The sequence below is a fragment of the Mesocricetus auratus genome, unplaced genomic scaffold (assembly GCF_017639785.1).
Source record: "Mesocricetus auratus isolate SY011 unplaced genomic scaffold, BCM_Maur_2.0 Super-Scaffold_100676, whole genome shotgun sequence".
Classification (NCBI taxonomy): domain Eukaryota; kingdom Metazoa; phylum Chordata; class Mammalia; order Rodentia; family Cricetidae; genus Mesocricetus; species Mesocricetus auratus.
In genome coordinates this window covers 145,293,882-145,311,235 of record NW_024429266.1, presented here as the reverse complement: position 1 = coordinate 145,311,235, position 17,354 = coordinate 145,293,882, and the positions used below count along the sequence as shown (strand labels likewise).

At 45.3% G+C, this 17,354-nt stretch overlaps 1 protein-coding gene across 4 annotated transcripts; it reads left to right on the top strand.

Annotated features, from left to right (window-relative positions):
• Positions 1 to 12,209, top strand: Tprkb (TP53RK binding protein). 4 transcript variants are annotated; one of them, XM_005071060.4, is made up of 5 exons: positions 1 to 104; positions 6,304 to 6,466; positions 9,147 to 9,269; positions 10,734 to 10,910; positions 11,892 to 12,209. In XM_005071060.4, exons 2-5 carry the CDS (start codon positions 6,326 to 6,328, stop codon positions 11,976 to 11,978), a joined length of 528 nt encoding a protein of 175 aa, XP_005071117.1. In that variant the 5' UTR covers positions 1 to 104; positions 6,304 to 6,325; the 3' UTR covers positions 11,979 to 12,209. The 4 variants fall into 4 exon arrangements, with proteins under 4 accessions (XP_005071117.1, XP_012969605.1, XP_040593269.1 ...); XM_013114151.3 differs by having other exon boundaries at positions 30 to 104; positions 6,307 to 6,466; XM_040737335.1 differs by lacking the exon at positions 1 to 104 and adding an exon at positions 275 to 1,361.
• The last annotated feature ends 5,145 nt before the right edge of the window (positions 12,210 to 17,354 follow it).

Below are 17,354 nucleotides of genomic sequence, written 5' to 3'. Positions count from 1 at the left end.
CCAGGACCCGGAAACGGGGGTGGGTCGGAACCATGGGGCACTTCCGGAAGTGCAGAGCGTTGTTTCCGAGGGGACGATCTTCTGAAACGGACAGCAGACCGAAGGTGAGTTCCGCTCGGTGCGAGCGGCAGCTCTTTCCGCGCGGTCACAGTTTTGTGGGCGATGCGTGCGTCTCCCGTCGCCAGTGTTTGTCGCGAGTCCTCCCAGGCTCCCAGGTGGAGAGCGACGCAGCCTCGGAAGGGGAACTCGGGCCGGAAAGCCGCTCGGCTGAGCGCTCCGGGGCGCCCCCTGCAGGCGGTGCCCGCGGCTGATGCTCGAGGAGCCGAGTGGGGACCTCACAGCCACTGCGATGCCCAGCGCTGGGAAGGAGGCGTCTCGGAGAGCAGACCCCGACTCTCCCCGCGCCAGCGGCCTGGGCGAGAGGGACCGAGGCAGAAAGCCCCGAGGACAGGGACGTCCCTTGGGAAGCCTGAGCTGCGGAAGCTGAGGGCAGGCCATCGGGGCGGGAGAGGAGTCAGGCAGGGTTCAGATGCTACATGCGGGGACTGGGTGACATCAAGTTAGGGCTTTAGCTTCAGCTCTGACGTCCTTCTGAAGGACCCTGTGACCATCTGGATAGGTTACAATTGCATAACTGGTGGACAGGGCCTGGATGAGGATGCTCTTGAGCTGCTGTTGATGAGTGAGTCAGAATTAAGATTTGGGCACTGGACGTAGTGTAACAGTGAGAGGTATCTGCCTTAGACCACCTTCTGTTGCTAAAACACTTCATGGGGTAAAGTAACTTGTTTTGTTTTTCGAGACAGGGTGTCTCTATGTAGTCCTGGAACTCACTGGAGACCATACTGGCCTGGAACTTAGCCTCCTGCCTTCCTGTCAGGGAGTAGGTTAGAAGGATAGGAAAACTTGAATTCATAAGAGAATCGTTCTGAAGATATAAACCATTATTTTGATAATCCTACTACTGGATTAAAGAATTTTTTGAGTGCAAAGTCCTAATTGCTCTGGAGATAAACTTTATAATGTGGATTCATGATTTTTTTTTTAGTACAAAGTCCTAAACACCTTCCGAAGACTCCACCTGTCCCCAATTTTTAATCTCTCACATTTGGGAACTAGATTTCAACATGAATTTTACAAGTGTCAAAACAAGACCGATATTAAGTGATGATTCCAAAGTTTCTAGCCTAAATGACTCTTACACTAAACAAGAACAGACTATTCTGAGGCTAGGAGTTCTTTTCCCTTACTGTTAAAAATCAGACTAGGTGTTTGATTCCCAGTGTCTACACTGCACTTCACAAAAATCTGTAACTCCAGGTACATTGAATTCTGTGCCTTCTGACTGCCACAGGTACCAGGTAAGAATGTAGTACACAGACATAAATGCAGACAAACACTCATGTGAAAATATTTTTTTTCAAACAGATACTTGAAAAAACCAGGGAACGTCATTTTCTTCCCAGTTATAAGTACTTATGTTTTGTTTGATGACTGTAGAAAGTTCAGAACACAAGATATTTTAAGATTACAATAAAAATCACATAATCTCAGTACTCAAGATGTCTGCATTTTGTTGTTTCCTACATTTTTTCTGTTCATGCTTTTACATAACAGCATACTAATCCTAATGTACCATATCCTTTCTCAGTTAGATGCTAGCATGAAAAAAGACTGTATCAGGACATTATTTACAAAAGTTTTCTTTTCCTGTAACAGAAACCCTCAGACGTAATTCTAGAAAGTCAGAGATAATGCTCTATTATATTTAAATTTTGTGTGTTTTTCAATTTTTAATATTTATTATGTGTGTGGATGTTTTGCCTGTATGTGTGTATGTGCACCTCACGTGTGTCTGGTACCAACGGAGGTCAGAAGAGGGCATTGGATCGCCTGGGACTGGAGTTGCAAATGGTTGTGAACCACCATGTGGGTGCTGGGATTCAAGTCCTGGTCCTCTGCAAGAGCAGCCAGTGCTCTTAATGGCTGAACCAACTCTCTAGCCTGTTTGTTGTTTTGTTTTCTGAGGCAGGAGCTCATGAAACTCATGCTACCCTGGAGCTGAAGCTGTGTAGTCGAGGATGACTTTGATATTTTTCCAAATGAAACTGTAACTTTATACACATTGAATAGGATAAAATAGGATGGGCATAAACTAAGAAGGTACTCAGGAGAAAGAGTCAGTGCTATTTTGTTTGCAGGGAAGAAGGAGTCAGAAACTGGAACAAACTAGGATGTTGAGGAACACATTCCAAGACTGCCTCCAAAGTAACTAGATAACATAATATTAGGATTCAGGTGCCAAAGTTAATCTGCACATGTAATAAGGAATCCAAAATTCTGTTTAGTATGAGCAGTTTTGCATTAAATATGTAGTAGTTGTTTGCTTTTCAGAAAGTGATAGGGCAACTTTCAGAAGTGGTTTCTGTTATGCAAGTACTAGGAAATCTCAACTACAGTTAACTAGCTATGCTGTTCTCAGCACCATTAGGCTGCTTCAGTACTAGGAAATCTCAACTACAGTTAGCTAGCTATGCTGTCCTCAGTACCATTAGGCTGCTTCAGGCAAGTGTACCTTTCAGTGTAATACAGAACTAACATTTCAGGCTTTGTTGTTCTGGTTGTGGGCCTAGCCTTTGCTGCTTGAGCCACCTCTCCAGCCAGCATTTTGGGTATTTACATGGCAGCAGTAATTATATTTTGGGTTTTATTCTTGATGCTTACTATAGTTTTGTTTTTGAGGCAGGGTTTTACTGTGTAGCTCTGCCTGTCCTAGAACTCACTGTAGACCAGGCTGGCCTCAAACCCACAGAGATCCACCTGCCTCTGCCTCCTGAGTGCCGGAATTAAAGGCGTGTGTCAACATGCCTGGCTGATGCACACCATAGTTAAGACAACAGCTGATACACATAAATGAAGATGGTTGGATGTTAATGATAATCATGGTATTCTTGAAATAATGTTTATACAGAATAAACCAGTATTGATTAATTGGCATTTTACACACATCAACCAAGAAAACGAAAACAAAACCCCAACTATCAAAGGCAATCTTCCCTGTGTAGACTATGGTAATGCATTGAAAATGAATGTCAAAGTAATATAAAAGAACACCATGGTTTACCGGGGAGGGAAAATGACTGTTCCAGCCTTGTCAGTCATCCTTAGCAGGATGATAAGACATCAGGTTTCCAGGACTGTTGTAGCAAAGTCAGTAAATCTTTGGATGGTTTAACATCTGTAAAGCCAGGATAAGGCTACATCTTGAACTCTGAAGATGGAGCAGCCCTCCTTCAGCCATGCTGCCTGGCTCTGGAGGAGCTTCATGTGTACAGAGTTCAACTGTGTGTACAAATACTTGACCTCTTAGCCTCAGGAGTAGGTCTTTATAGTGCTTAATAATTTGTACCAAGATAAAAGTAGGCATGGTGTAATGGTAACTAGAGTTCCAGGTGTTGGTATGTCTGCCAGTCTGTCAGTTCCTTGGTGTTCTGCCCACTGATTTCACAGAGGTTATGTTGAACAAGGAAGACTGTCAACAGGACTGTTTCTCACTGTGAACGAATTTTTACGCTTTTAAAGATAAAGTGAAAATGTTCACTACGATCCTTAGGCATAATAATTATCTGTTTGGAGGGTATGTCTCAAATAGTCATCTTACTAATCATCTCTCTCAAGCCTTTTTGAGTACCTTGTGTACCTTATTAAAGCCCCATCCCAAGGAGTTTTCACCATTTATGTGGTCACTCCTTGTCCAAATCCCATACCAGCCAGTGAAGAGTTACCCCAACTAGCTGAACAGATGGACCATCATTGTTTGATTTCAGCCTGAGCCCAAGTTTTCTGTCCTGACCACTATACAAAATGACTTCAGGGATCCTTCATTTAATTCCTGCTCTACAAATTCCAGCATCATTATCTTACACTGTTGTCACTGTATAGTTCACATGGAAGGTCTTGTTACCAGCATCCTCTGAACTAGTGTTCCAGGGACTGAGGCCAGAATTACACGTTTCTCCTCTATATGAACTTAGTCTCATGTATTTGGAAGCAGCCTAAATATGATTTAAGATAAATATTTCTGTTTTGAAAGATGGGAGCAGAAGCCTCTGTCGAAATGGCTAGGCTGGCAGGGCTGCTGGAGAGGCAGTTTGGGCTTGGATTACTTTGTCTATCTACAAATATTCAAGAAAAGGGTAAAACCACATTTTTCTTTTCAGGTATTTCTAGACCACCTCCAGCTTTGAATTTCTGGTCCTCCTCTCCTGATTGCCTTGGGTCTGGATTGTAGATGAGCACTGTCACACTGGTTTTATCCAGTGCTCAGGACTGAACCCAAGCTTTTGTGCATGCTAGTCTAGCCCTCCACCAACTAAAGTTCCTCAGCCCCTCTTTTCAGTATCTTTTCTTTATAAGCAGCTTTTTAATTGTTTTAAGATTTTTATTTTCAATTTATGCATATATGTGTGTCTACATATGTATGTGCATGTTTGGGGGTGCCCTGGGAGCCGGAAGTAGTTGCGAGCCACCTGATATCGGTGCTGGGAACCAAACTCAGGTACTCTGCACGAACAGCAAGTGCCCATAACTGCTCAGCCATCTCTGCAGCTCCATGAGGAGCTTTTACAAAACCTCCACAGTTAGGCTGAGCATAGGCTGAGTGTGAGGGAACACGCTTGTGACCCCACTGCTAGTGTCTTAAGCAGTAGGGTTGGGAGTTCCAGGCCAGCCTGGCACAGAAAATGAGAATGACAAAGATTAAAGTGACACAGTAGCCATATTTTGCTTGTTTTTTTTTTCCCTGTGGTTTTGCTTAATGTTATTACTGCTTTGGCACATCAGCACTACAGTACTGATTTTGTTTGGTTTGAAGGCTGGGGCTGATGTGTTGAAAATTGAACTTGGCCTAGTACATGCTTGGCAAGTGCTTGATCCCTAAGCCATTTTTCCTGCAAACATGATGGCTTTTCATGGCTGGACCGTTGTTCTCAGCCTTTCAAGGTGATAAAAGGACATCTCGTTTTCTCGTTCTCAGGGTTCCAATTAGTTCCTTGAGAAATGGATCCTCAGATTGGCCCACCAAAGAATCAGGAAGTCTTCAGTGCTGGATCTCAGTAGTGGAGAGTGCGCTTAGCCTTTGTAAAGTCCTAACTTCAATCTCCCACTAAAAAGAGTGGTGGTTGAGATTGTTTTTAAATCATTTTTTGTAAGTATAGCTTGTCTGTCATACCTAGGACATCATTCACAGTAGGTGAGCCCTCACACTGAGCATATCCTATACTTATCTTACATCTTCCTGGTCAGCAGGAAGGTGTAGGTGGTGAGCCACAATTGTGTGCTTTCTGTCAATGCCATGTTGGAAAATATATCTTTGAGTGTATTGTGTTACTTATATTAACAGGTTTTGTTAAAGTATAAAGTAGATCAAGAATTTAGGAAGGATATGGTAAGTTAAGGTCTTACTAATGTCGTAGTAGTCTGAGATCCATCATCTGGCTTCCTGCCCTAGGTGTCTGCTAGGCAGTAGCCTCTTGACCATGCACAGAAGCTGCTCATCTTGCCAAACAGGGCACTGTGCACTTCCTTGGCTTTTCCCCAAGAATGGGAGAACTAGAAACAGCACGCACAACACAGTTAGGAACACTCCTTATGAAGGTGCCAAAGATGCTTTGGAAATGGACTTCCCTGCTTTAACAGTTCTATAGTTTATGAGGTTAATTTGTCAGCTCTAACCGTCAGCTTGACAACAGCCTTCAGAGTCACCTGAGAAGGGAGTCTCAATTGAGGAATTACGCAGATTGTATTGTCTATTGACCTATCTGTGATGGACTGCCTTGACTCTTGATTGTTGTGATGTAGAAGGTCCTAGCCCACTGAGGGCAACACCATTCTCTGGGCAGATGGTCCTGGGCTGTAATAAAAAGCTAATTAAGCAGAAGCCAGTGACTGAGTCGGCAAGCAGTGTACCTCTCTGGTTTCTGCCTTTGAGTTCTGGAAGTGTAAGACAAATAAATCCTTTCCTCCCCTAAGTTGCTTCTGGTCAGAGTGTTTCGTCACAGCAACGGAAATGAAGCTGGAACAGAAACGGGAAAGTAGATTGCAAGGGTTTTGTTAAGTTGGTTACAGCTGAATGTATTTTCACATGCAATTCTGGGACCTGGGGAGTAGGGGCAGGAGGATGGAGGTACAGAGCGAGCCTAGGACAGTGAGACTATCAGATGAGAGAGATGGGAATAACCGGGTGGGGAAGATGGGTACAATCTTTTACATGTAAAAACCTGCTGGTCTTTTGCTTTTGTCCAGTAGTGTCCTCCTTGTCTATGAAATGCAGTTATCACAGCAGTTGGACCTGTTTCCTGAATGCAGAGTGACCCTTCTGTTATTTAAAGATGTAAAAAATGCAGGAGACTTGAAAAAAAAAGCCATGGAAGGATCTATCAATGGCTCATTGATAAACCCTAATGTGGTAAGTACAAAATATGAGAATTAATTAACCATGCCAGGCATTTAAGAATATGCTAATTTTACCCTAATATTCTCTTATAGTCAGGTAAAAAGTGTTTGTTCATGACACACTTGGTGCTTTCAATTTAAAACAGCAAATAGAGTCGGAAGGTCTGTGGCCTAGCTGTGACCACTTGTATTTTGGCAGATGCTTGAGTTTTGTGCTTCTCATATGTGAAGTAGGAGCCTGCAGAAGAGTCATGGTGTCGTCTGTTGCTGTGTTTATAGTGTGGCTTATAAAAGAAAACAGCTAACCTGCTTACCATTTCAGAGGGTCAGTCTGGGACCGTCATAGCAGGAAGTGTGGCAGGAGGCAGGCAGGAGTGGCCCTGGGGCAGAAGCTAAGAGCTTACATCTTGTTCCCAAGATAGATACAGAGAATGCAACAGGACCTAGTGTGAGCCTTGGGTTTCAAAAGCCCATCCCCAGTAACACCTCAAGCCCAGTGACACCAGTGAAACCTCAAAGCTCATCCCAGTGGCAGACCTCTCCAACAGGACATGCCTCCTGTAATGGCTACTCATGGTTGTCAACTGACAACATCTGGAATGAACTAAAACCCAAAAACGGCTGGGCATACCGTTGAGGGAATTTTTGCGTAACTGGATCATTTGAAGTTAGAAGATACACTTCTAATCTAGTTCTTTGAGGTGGGAAAACCCACCTTTACTCTGGGACACCCCTTCTTCTTGGAAGCCTATATAAAGGACATGGAAAAAGGAAACTTTTTCAACTGTGGGCTCCTGTAAAATAAAAAACTAAGTAATGTTTTACTTCAAGAGAGAAGAACCACAGCACAGTCACAGTCAAATCAAAGCCAAGCCAAGTTCCAGCTGTGTAAACAACACAATGTCCAATGCCTGGGATCCACTCATGGTCTTCTGGACTCCCACAAAGGGCTTGGGTCTTCTCCAGCTCCGCCCTCTGCAGCACACACAGCTGTCTTCTAGGCTCTGACAGGCTCCACTCTACCGCTGCTGCTGTTCTCAGTGGCCCTGCATCTCCAAAATGCTACGGTCTTCCACAGCTGGGCCACACCCTCACAGTGGCCTCTCACAGTCCCGAACCTCAGCTGCTCTCCATGACCCCTTCATGGCTTCAAAACCAGTATGACCTGGGTGACTCTTACACTGCCACATTTGACTGCCTGCACAAGTACAACCTTGACTACATCTGGAGCACTGTATGCTGTCAGGAAAACCTCCCAAAAGATTTCCCCTCAGTGATACTGGTGTCTTGTTAACCACCGCTAGTTTCTCAGTCCCAGCTAGCCAGCATCAATTGTCCCAGTGACTCCAAGCTTTCTTTTCAATAGTGCTGCGCTCTCGTTAATCATGGCTGACTCTTCAGTCCCAGTTTACCAGATCCCACAGAGTTTTCATACAAAAGACCAGGGCACAGAGTCTTTGCTTCCCTCTGAAACTTCACAAGACAGGGCTCCATTGTCTGTACTGCTCTCAACATTTGTGTCTTCCAAGCTCCTACGGGACAGTGCACTGAGTTCTCAATACCCGGTGGCTTCTCTAGCCCAAAGTTACAAAGTCTTTCCACAAGCCTCTCCAAAGCAACATGGTGAGGTCTGTGACAGCACAACTCCACTATCCTGGTGCCAACTCCTTTCTTAGTTAGGTTCACAATTGCTGTGATGAAACACCATGACCAAAGCAGCTCGGGGAGAGAAGGGCTTATTCAGCTCACACTTCCACATCACTGTTCATTATCAAAGGAAGACAGGACAGGAGCTCAGACAGGGCTGGACCCTGGAGGCGGGAGCTTACACAGACGCCTTGGAGGGGTGCTGCTCAACCACTTGCCCCAATGGCTTGCTCAACCTGCTTTCTTATAGAACCCAGGGCCACTTGCCCAGGGGTGGCAGCACCCACAATAGACTGGGCCCTCTCACACCAATCACTGGGCCTATCGCCTGATCTTATTGAGACAATTTCTCAGTTGAGGTTTCCTCCTCTCCAGTGACTCTAGCTTGTGTCAAGTTGACATAAAACTGGTCAGCACACTTTCCAGTCCTTCCTAAACAACCACCAACCGAGAACCAAACATTCAAGTATATGAACCTATGGGAGCCACTGTCATTCAAACCGCCACAAATGGCAAAGTGGTTAATAGTCACATTAAGGCGTGAGGCTCCCACTTAGTGAGGAAGTCACAGCCATCTTTGTATGATGTGTGCTCCTGTTGTGTGCATTGTGCATGTCCTAACAACAGTCCTGCAAGGTGAGGACTGTGCATTGTCTCCCCTGATAGGTAAGACAGTAAGCAACTTGCCTCATTCCCCATGTGGTAAGCAATAGTGCTGGGATTGACCACCGCCGCCACCACCACCCCAGCATCTAGTTACCTCATCTGTTACACTAGCAACACTGACTTCATTGAGTATGGGGGGATTAAAGAAAACAACACTGTTGTAGTTTAGGATGTGACCTGTTCTGTATAGCCTGCAAGAATCTTGAGCTTTAAGGTTCTATAATGTTTTGTGTTGTCTAAGCCATTGAGGCCATAGTTTAAAATGCCGCCCATAGGAATGGTGAACAAATAAACAGCTGGACCAGAGTTACATCAGGGGGGCACGTGGTTCAGAAAGCTCCTGGTTCTCTCTGTGCTAATCTCTGTTTTCTCTCTGGTAGATCGTTGATCCATTTCAGATTCTTGTGGCAGCAAACAAAGCTGTTCATCTCCACAAACTGGGAAAAATGAAGACAAGGACTCTGTCTACTGAAATCATCTTCAACCTCTCCCCAAATAACAATGTAATGTGGTGACTGACTTTATTTCTGTTGGTCTTGTCACTGTAGAATGTGCCCCCCCCATAGTACTGGGTCGCAGGTTCCTCCAAGCCAGCTGTTAGTGCTAAGCCAAAATAGTTACGTAGAGAGGTCTAGACAGAGACATTTAGTACTGCAAGCAGTTGTGGATTCAGCTTCCTGGTCAGTCAAAGTTTAAACTACATGAGGCTGGAATTAATCTGCTCTGCCCATGTTATGTTAAGTAGACCCCTTGAGCAATTTTGCTTAAGAAACTGGCAGAAACCCACACGATAAAATGTGAAGTATAGATACATTTTGTGTCACTCTCCCTGTAAACTCCTAGAGATGGGATGTGTGTCTTTTTTATAGTCAGTACCAGGAACTTTCTGTGGCCTGGTAGAGCCGTTGATGCCTGCTCACTCACACACCAGGGCGTATAAAAACTCATAGTTTGAAATCTTCATAGGAATGTACCTCCCCTTGGGGGGGGGGTGTTGTGTGTGCATGTATTTATGGTTGTGTGTATGCAGATTCATGTGTGGGAATATGGGCACCTGGGTACCACAATGAGATTGTGAAGGTCTAGAGGATGACCTCAGGTGGATGACCTCGGGCGGATGACCTCAGGTGGTCCTTGCCTTGTACCTTGTTCCAAACAAGATCTCTTTGTTTTTCACCACTGTGTACGCCTGGCCTTCAAGCTTCTTGATTCTTCTGTCTCTGCCTCCTATCTTGCTGTACCAGCACTGGGGTTATAGACTGTCACTGTTGTGCCTGGCTTTACATGGGCTAGGGATTTGAACCAAGATCCTCATACTGGTGTGACAAGTTCTTTAACCACTGAGCCATCTCCCCAGCCCAAGAGTGCTTTTTAAATGGAAGTTATTGAGGTGATGGCATTCTGTGTGTGACATAAGAAAAAGATGTCTGAACTCAGCTGATGAAGTTCCAGCATTACTACTGCTGTTAATAACAACCAGGTACTAATATCAAAGGGAAAATTTGGAACCCTATGGCAAGAATTAAATCACACTTGGTTGCAAAGTTTATAAAATGCAGTCAGCATGGCTGCAGAACTCCCCATTAATGGAATCATTGGAAATAATTGGAGATATTATTCCTGCTCAAAATGCAATTCTAGGGGCAGCAGAGAAAAGTGTGATCTTGAGAAGCAGATGACTAAGACAAAAGTTAAGCTGCCCTAAGATAAATGACAATAGGAATACAAATTATGGTCTGGAAGGTCACTTGGATATAGAGGCAGGGGTGGTAATTGCAAAGCCAAGAAGTCTGGGCTTGATCCGGAGGAGAATAGTACAGCTGTAATCAGGGGACAGGGATAGTAGGTGCTGGATAGAGATTGTTAAAGAGGAAAGTACACTGAGAAACTGGGAGGCTGACTGAGCAGGTCAGGAGTATTCCAGACAGAAGATGCTGACTCATTTACCATTGTTTTTTTTATCATAGATTTCAGAGGCTTTGAAGAAATTTGGTATCTCAGAAAGTAACACTTCAGTTCTCATTGTTTGCATTGAAGAAGGAGAAAAACAAATACACCAAGAACACCTAATATCTCAAGTGGAAGGCCAGCAGGTACCTTTGGAATGTCTTCCAGAAATAACAAAGCTCTCAGAAGTCAAAAAGGTTTGTAATGCACGTTACAGTTTGTTAACAGTTCAGTAGATGAATTATACTGATGCTGTTTGTTCATCATTGTTACAAATTTTGAACTATTCTATTAACATTTTAGTTAGCATACAAGATAATGGTATTCATTTCATTTTCACAAACCCTATTATTGCTTTTACTCATATCTGCCCCCTCTCACATTCCCTATACCTTTTGAACTTTAAAGAAGTAGTGTGGGACTGGAGAGGTGACTCAGCAGTTCTGAGTCAGCAGTTATTCCAGAGAACCCGGGTCTGAGTCCCAGCAAGTTCATAGCCATCTGTAACTCCAGTTCCAGAGGATCTGACGCCTGCTTCCGACCCTCGTGGTAACTGCACATGCATAGTGCACATATACAGAGACAAAACATCTTTACAGGCAAAATAAGAGAGGTTTAGAAATATTAAAATAATTACAGATACTTCATAAATGAAAAGAACTGGGACTTACAAGTTTGTGGAATGTAATTCAGAAGGGAATCACTGAGAACTGTGAGAAAAGGGATGTCTTTTGACATTCAGTGACTGTATGAAGTTAATATCTAGGTGTGGACTCCTAAAATTGATGCAAATGTGATTTGTATGTTCAGGAAATTTGGTTTTTTATATTAATAATTACATTTTAAAAGAATATTTGACTGTGCATTGGTGGTGCACGCCTTTAATCCCAGCACCCGGGAGGCAGAGGCAGGCAGATCTCTGTGAGTTCGAGGCCAGCCTGGTCTACAGAGCGAGTTCCAGGGCGGTCTCCAAAACAATACAGAGAAACCCTGTCTCGAAAAACCAAAACAATAAAAAGGATATTTGACATGTATGACAAAGTACCACCTACTTTGAACACTTTAAATATTTGCGATTTCAAATCATTAATTCCATAATCAAATGGCAATGCTGCATGTTAATGTAATAACAGTGTATTAACATGCCAACACTCATAGATTGTCATTCACTTTTACAGATATATAAACTGTCATCACAAGAAGAGAGTATTGGGACATTATTGGACGGTATCATTTGTAGGATGTCAACAAAGGATGTTTTATAAGATGCCCAAAACATCAACAGAAAAATCTCAGAGTTACTCACCAGCTGGTTTTTTCCTGGTTATAAAAATTAACATATCACTGAAAAAGGGAAAAGTAAACCTCTGCTAGCCCTACTTTTTTTTCACTTCTTAAAGATACCCCTGTCACTGTTTTTGCCATTGTCTTCCAGTCTGTTTGTATTTCAATACATTTTATTTTTGTACAATTGGAATAAAAAATGCAAGCACCTAGCTGGGAGGTAGTGGTGCACACCTTTAGTCCCAGCACTCGGGAGGTAGAGGCAGGCGGATCTCTGAGTTTGAGGCCAGCCTGGTCTACTGCTCAAGTTCCAGGACAGGCTCCATAGCTACAGAGAAACCCTGTCTTGAAAAACCAAAAGAGAGAAAATGTGCAAGCACCTACTGAGGGCTGCAGTGTTCAAGGCTCTTCCTCAGTTAGTGATCACCAGTTTGCATCTTGCTGTGTGCTGCTGCTTCTCCATGCTGCTCTTCTGATCCTTAGTATTTCATGAGTAAGAATTTGATGGGGAATGTCCTTCTGTGTATATGCTTCTCTTATTGGCTGATGAATAAAACACTGATTGTCCAGGCAGAAAGATAGGCATGGATGGGAGCCGAGGAGAATTCTGAGAGAGGAGGTGGAGAGAAGTTGCCAAAGAAACTAGAGGTCAGGACCCTTCTCTGGTAAGATAATACCATGTGGAAATACTTAGATTAATAGAAATGGGTTAATAATTAAGACAGAGGGGCTGGAGAGATGGCTCAGAGGTTAAGAGCACTGACTGCTCTTCCAGAGGTCATGAGTTCAATTCCCAGCAACCACATGGTGGTTCACAACCATCTGTAATGAGATCTGGTGCCCTCTTCTGATGTGTAGACATACATGGGGGCAGGGTGTTGTGTTCGTAATAAATAAATAAATCTTTAAAAAAAAATTAAGACAGAGCTAGCCAATAAGAAGCCCAAGACACCAGCCAACAGTTTTATAATTAATATAGGGTTCATGTGTTCATTTGGGGTTAAATGGCTGCTGGAAGCTCTGCAACCAGAATTTCTTTAACTCTAACCCCGGTATGATGACTCACTCCTACAGCCCAGGTACTCAGGGGGCTAAGGCAGGAGAAAGTCACACGTTTGATGTCAGCCTGAGATGTGCCACAAGTGCCAGATCAGCCTAAAGTACCATGTCAAATGCTATCTCAGTAAATGAATAATAAATATTTACTTCCTACAGCCACCTAGTTAGGTGGATATGTCTTTGGGCCCACTTTATACACGAGGCAACTAAAAGAGTGTAGCAATATTAACTATCCCAGTCATGTAACTAGTATAAAACCATATTTGATCTTTCATTTTTCTCATTTTATTTTGTATTTCGATTGTGTCAATCAAGATAGGCTTGGTCAAGGGTCAGCAAAGCTCTATGATGAGCCAGATAAGCACTTTTCTTCTCAAAGCCCATCTGGCTCCTGCTACAGTTACTCAACACCACCTCTGCAGTCTGAAAGCAGCCACAGAGGACACATATGTAGTGATTGACCTCTGTCCAGTAAATCTTGACTTGAACAAGTGGTGTGCAGCGCTGTAGCAAGGTTGGGCTGTGGACTTGGGCTTATTTAGGCCATAGTGACAGCCAGTCCCTAAAGCTCACTGGCTCAGGACAGCAGAAGCAGCTGTTATCTTCATTGTAGTGGGGATCAACGGGAAAATCCATAGCAGTGCTTTAGGAGCCCTGTCTGCTGAGCCTCTCAGCCTGGGCTTTTAGCTTATTCCACAACTGGACAGCAGCTCTGGGAATGGCGGAGCAGCTTGAAAGGATACACATGGAAGTGACAGGTACGATTCACCTGATTTCATTAAAACAGCTTATAGTGTAGTTCTGGGGTTGTTTTCTAGGTACCCCATACTCAGAATTCCCTTCTGAGTCATACTTAAGTACTTCCAGGGACAGGGGATGATGGAGAGCAAGTGACACTTGCTCAAGATTGTCCCAAAGGAAAGAAGTCTTGATTCCTCTTCCAAGTATTATGGAGAGATGAGACATGGTCTCAGCATTCCTGCCTCATGTCACAAGGGGCCACACTGAGTGTGCAGCTGGAAGCTCACCTCAGGAGAGTGCATACTCCTCTGGTGGATACTGGTGGGCTTTGGGTAATGGAGGTGGTCTCCCCGAAGCCCAAGGAGGCTGACCTAGGTGAGGATGGACAGAAATCCTACTGTGGGGACCATTAAGGCAAGAGTCAAGGAGAGCCATGGAACAAGAGTGAGGCATAGAGTCCCAGGAATCAAGTCACCTGTGTTTGGAGTGACATAGCAAGGGCTCTCTGTAGTTGAAATTGGTCCATGACAAGGTTTGTCAGGACGCCTCTGGAGTTAAGTCGTATCAGAGGTAATGCCACAATGAAACAGGACCCCATATTGCACAAGTGTCAGGGGTACCCGGAGCTCTGTGATCAGCAGTCTCTAGGTTGGGAGACACAACAAGATGCCCCACATCTCTAATAGCACCCCAGTGTTACAGATGAACTAGTTGAAAAAGAGGGACAGCCTTGCATACAGAAGCACCGGGCCACATCCCATCTCAGCCTTGTATCGAGTTCGCAAGATGCCCCGTCAGGCACAGGCACCTGTTTCCGGAGTCCCTGATCCTTTGAACTCAGGCTGGGTTCAGCCTCAATTCCAGGAGAGCCAACTGTGCTTCCATCCCCCTGAGCCCTCAGAAATGCAGAGCTGTATACGTGGCCTCCTTAAGTGGTGTGACATGTGGGACTGTCCACAACAGCCCTACAAGACTGGCCACTGCGAGGTGTCGTTTACACCCAGGTCTTCTCCAGAGCATCAGCCTCATGCTATCCTAGCCAACTCCTTACTCTGCTATGACAAAAGCAAAAACAAAAAAATCTGTGTCCTTCTCTCAGTTCCACATTCAGCTTCTGGTCTGTGACTCTACAGATGTTGTAAGCACAAAATACGTTTGTCCCGGAAACTGGAATGTTCTGCAGGTACCACCTACAGTGTTCGGGACACCTGCCTTGCCTTAGCTTTGGATGCTCTGCAAAGCTCTTGAGCCTTACCCAGCTGGCCTGTGGAACAGGACAGCACACAGATACCTGGCACTTCAGCCAACTGAAGCTGGGTGAGCTGCCCCCTCAGCAGAAACTTCTGATCCCCAAACTCAAAAGTGAAATATGTGCAGTAGTATTTTGCATTGTTCCTAACACAGCATTAATGTTGGGTTCAGTAAATAAATCATAGGCATCCCAGAAACCCAGAGTGTATCAGAGCCCCCAAACCCCCACCTACCCACTCATCACATGCATTAGAATCTGGTGTGCAGCCGGGCGTTGGTGGCGCACGCCTTTAATCTCAGCACTCGGGAGGCAGAGGCAGGCAGATCTCTGTGAGTTCGAGGCCAGCCTGGTCTACAGAGTGAGTTCCAGTACAGCCTCCAAAACAATACAGAGAAACCCTGTCTCGAAAAACCAAAATCCATAACCAAACAAGCCATTCAAAGCAACACACACACACACACACACACACTCACACACACACACACACACACACACACACACACACACACACACACACGAAACACCTCACCCCCATGAGGTGTTGTGGTATTAGCAACAGAAGGTGGTCTAAGTGCCCAAGTCCTGATTTCTATCTCCAAATCTTAATTCTGACTCACCCAACAACAGCACCCCAAGGGCGTCCTCATCGAGGTCCTGCCCACCGGTAATGCAATTGTAACCTATCCAGATGGTCACGGGGTCCTTCAGAAGCCCTAACTAGATGTCACCCGGTCCTGCATGTAGCATCTGGGCCCTGCCTGACTCCTCTCCCGCCCCGATGGCCTGCTCTCAGCTTCCGCGACTCAGGCTTCCCAAGGGACGTCCCTGTCCTCGGGGCTTTCTGCCTCGGTCCCTCCCTCCCTCCCAGGCCTCTGGCGCAGGGAGAGTCGGGGTCTGCTCTCCAAGGCACCTCCTTCCCAGCGCTGGGCATCGCAGTGGCTGTGAGGTCCCCACTCGGCTCCTCGAGCATCAGCCGCGGGCACCGCCTGCAGGGGGCGCCCCGGAGCGCGCAGCCGAGCGGCTTTCCGGCCCGAGTTCCCCTTCCGAGGCTGCGTCGCTCTCCACCTGGGAGCCTGGGAGGACTCGCGACAAACACTGGCGACGGGAGACGCACGCATCGCCCACAAAACTGTGACCGCGCGGAAAGAGCTGCCATTCGCAACGAGCGGAACTCATCCTCAGTCTGCTGTCCGTTTCAGAAGATCGTCCCCTCGGAAACAACGCTCTGCACTTCCGGAAGTGCCGGATCTCTGACCAAGTAGTGCTTCCGCCCGTGTGTGGGCAGCTTGTGGATGCTAAGGAAGCTTCTGGAAGGGGAACAGAATCTTGTCGGAACCTTTCTGTGGAAGGGTCCATGGCATGGGTGGAGGCTGGAAATTGAGGTCATGTTTTGAATCTACTAAAGTGGCTTTTGAGCGATGTCCCACTTTCTTCTGTGATAAGAAAAGTATTAACCTAAATGAAGTGAGTACACCTTTCGACTATTAGAGACGCCACTATCGGAGCTCTGCTTTGTGCTCTCCCAGCAGTCACTAGCATCCCTGGATCCCAGAGCCCTCAGCGATTTGTTTCTGAGACTTGCCTAACATGAGGTACGGTCCCTTTCTTTATCTAGAATAGTTTAGGAAGGTGATGCGTAATCCTTGAGCCTCCCAGCTAGACTAAACATGCCATAGCTTGTTTTCCGTTTTCCTTGGTTGGCGTTGATCTTTATACTTTTCTTTGCTTGGAAGGTGTCTGGTGACATGTGCAGTCAAAACAAAGGCACGGTGGGAATGCTAGACTGCCTGCGTACTTTCCTAGTTAGGATGGTGAAGAAAGCACATCAGAAAGGACCATTTTTGAATCGCTGATTGCGAGTGCCTTGGAGAGCAGCACCTCAGACAACAATTAAAGAATCCCAGCACTCAGGAGGCAGAGGCAGGTAGACGTCTGTGAGTTCAAGACCAGCTTGGTCTACAGAGCAAGTGCCAGGACAGCCAGCAATCCAGAGAAACCATACAGCCAAAGAAACCCGTCTCAGAAAACAAAAATAAAATCAACCAACAAAGAAAGGAAAAAAAGAATTCTAAAACAGGAAGCTGGCTTTCAGGCTTACATACATTGGTGTCTGTAGGCACGCTCGTGTCTTCTCTAGTTTTGGGGGTGGAACCCTGGGCTTTGTGCCAGTAGCAAACACTACCACTGAGCTACAACCTCATTTTGCTTTTAATTTTAAAATTCATTATGACCCAAGAAGACTGGCATCCAAGACCTGGTGTGGTAGTACAGGCCTCTGAGGTCAAGGCTAATCAGCTGTAAACAA